Source organism: Crocuta crocuta, unplaced genomic scaffold (genome assembly GCF_008692635.1).
Source record: "Crocuta crocuta isolate KB4526 unplaced genomic scaffold, BGI_CrCroc_1.0 scaffold142, whole genome shotgun sequence".
Taxonomy (NCBI): domain Eukaryota; kingdom Metazoa; phylum Chordata; class Mammalia; order Carnivora; family Hyaenidae; genus Crocuta; species Crocuta crocuta.
The window spans coordinates 1,150,968-1,151,775 of record NW_027528892.1 but is presented as its reverse complement, the minus strand read 5'-3'; the positions used below and the strand labels follow the sequence as shown (position 1 = coordinate 1,151,775).

The window sequence follows — 808 nt, the reverse complement described above, 5'->3', positions numbered from 1 at the left end:
CTGGTCTGAGTCTTCTGATTCTATGCACATCCCGACTCTTCCGCCCCAAGTCTGGCTCTGCTCTTGCCCCCTCTCCCCACCTGCAGGCCAGGCCTTTCCTGCACCCCACCGCTCCCCACTCCTTCACAGGGGTCTCTGGTCTTTCCTCCCGTCGGGTGTCCTGGGTTCATTCAGTTGCTTCGGTCGCACCCTCTAGCTAAGCTCAGCAGCTATCCTCCCTGCCCCCCCCCGTCCCCCCAGTCCCGGCGCCCCTCACCCCGGGCGGGTCCACGAGTCCCCCAGCGAGGTCCAGAGAGCGTTTTCCCGGGGGGTGAGGTTGTCCTGCAGCAGCGCCACGGCCTCGGACGTCAGGTGCGGCCGCCGCACTTCACTCGCGAATCGGGGGCCTCCCGACGTGTCCACGATCTGCCGGAAGTTCGACAGTGGACAAGCCGTCCACCCCGCCCCCCGAAGTCGGACCCCGACCCCACCTGCCGCCGGGAGCGCCTCACCAGCTGCAGAGGTCCGAACAGGAAGTGCAGCAGCTCCGGCGAGGAGGGGTTGGCGATGTTGCCGCGCAGCAGGGCCTGGGGGACGCGACGCGCGCGGGGTTCAGTGCGCGGGCACGTCAGGCTAGCCCCCCCCTGCCCTCTGACGGCCCGGCCCGGACGCGTTCTCACCAGCAGGCTGAAGGCGTACTTGATTTTCTGAAGCACGTCCGTGTACTCGCCCTCGGAGGGCGGCTTGGCCCGCAGCGTCAGGAGGCCCTCTGCACGTGGGGGGGGAGGCAGGGGGGCAGGGGGGCAGGGATAGAGAAAGACACAGTGGG

The 808-nt window shown here is 68.7% G+C and overlaps 1 protein-coding gene across 1 annotated transcript in view; it reads right to left on the bottom strand.

The window, feature by feature from the left end:
• The window catches only part of EPS8L1 (EPS8 signaling adaptor L1), a 9,802-nt gene that overhangs the window by 3,662 nt on the left and 5,332 nt on the right, over positions 1-808 (bottom strand). Inside the window, exons 10-12 of the mRNA XM_077756927.1 lie at positions 660-748; positions 492-566; positions 264-405 (exon numbers count right to left, since the gene is read on the bottom strand). Coding sequence (XP_077613053.1) covers positions 264-405; positions 492-566; positions 660-748 — 306 coding nt within the window. The remainder of the gene's footprint in view (positions 1-263; positions 406-491; positions 567-659; positions 749-808) is intronic.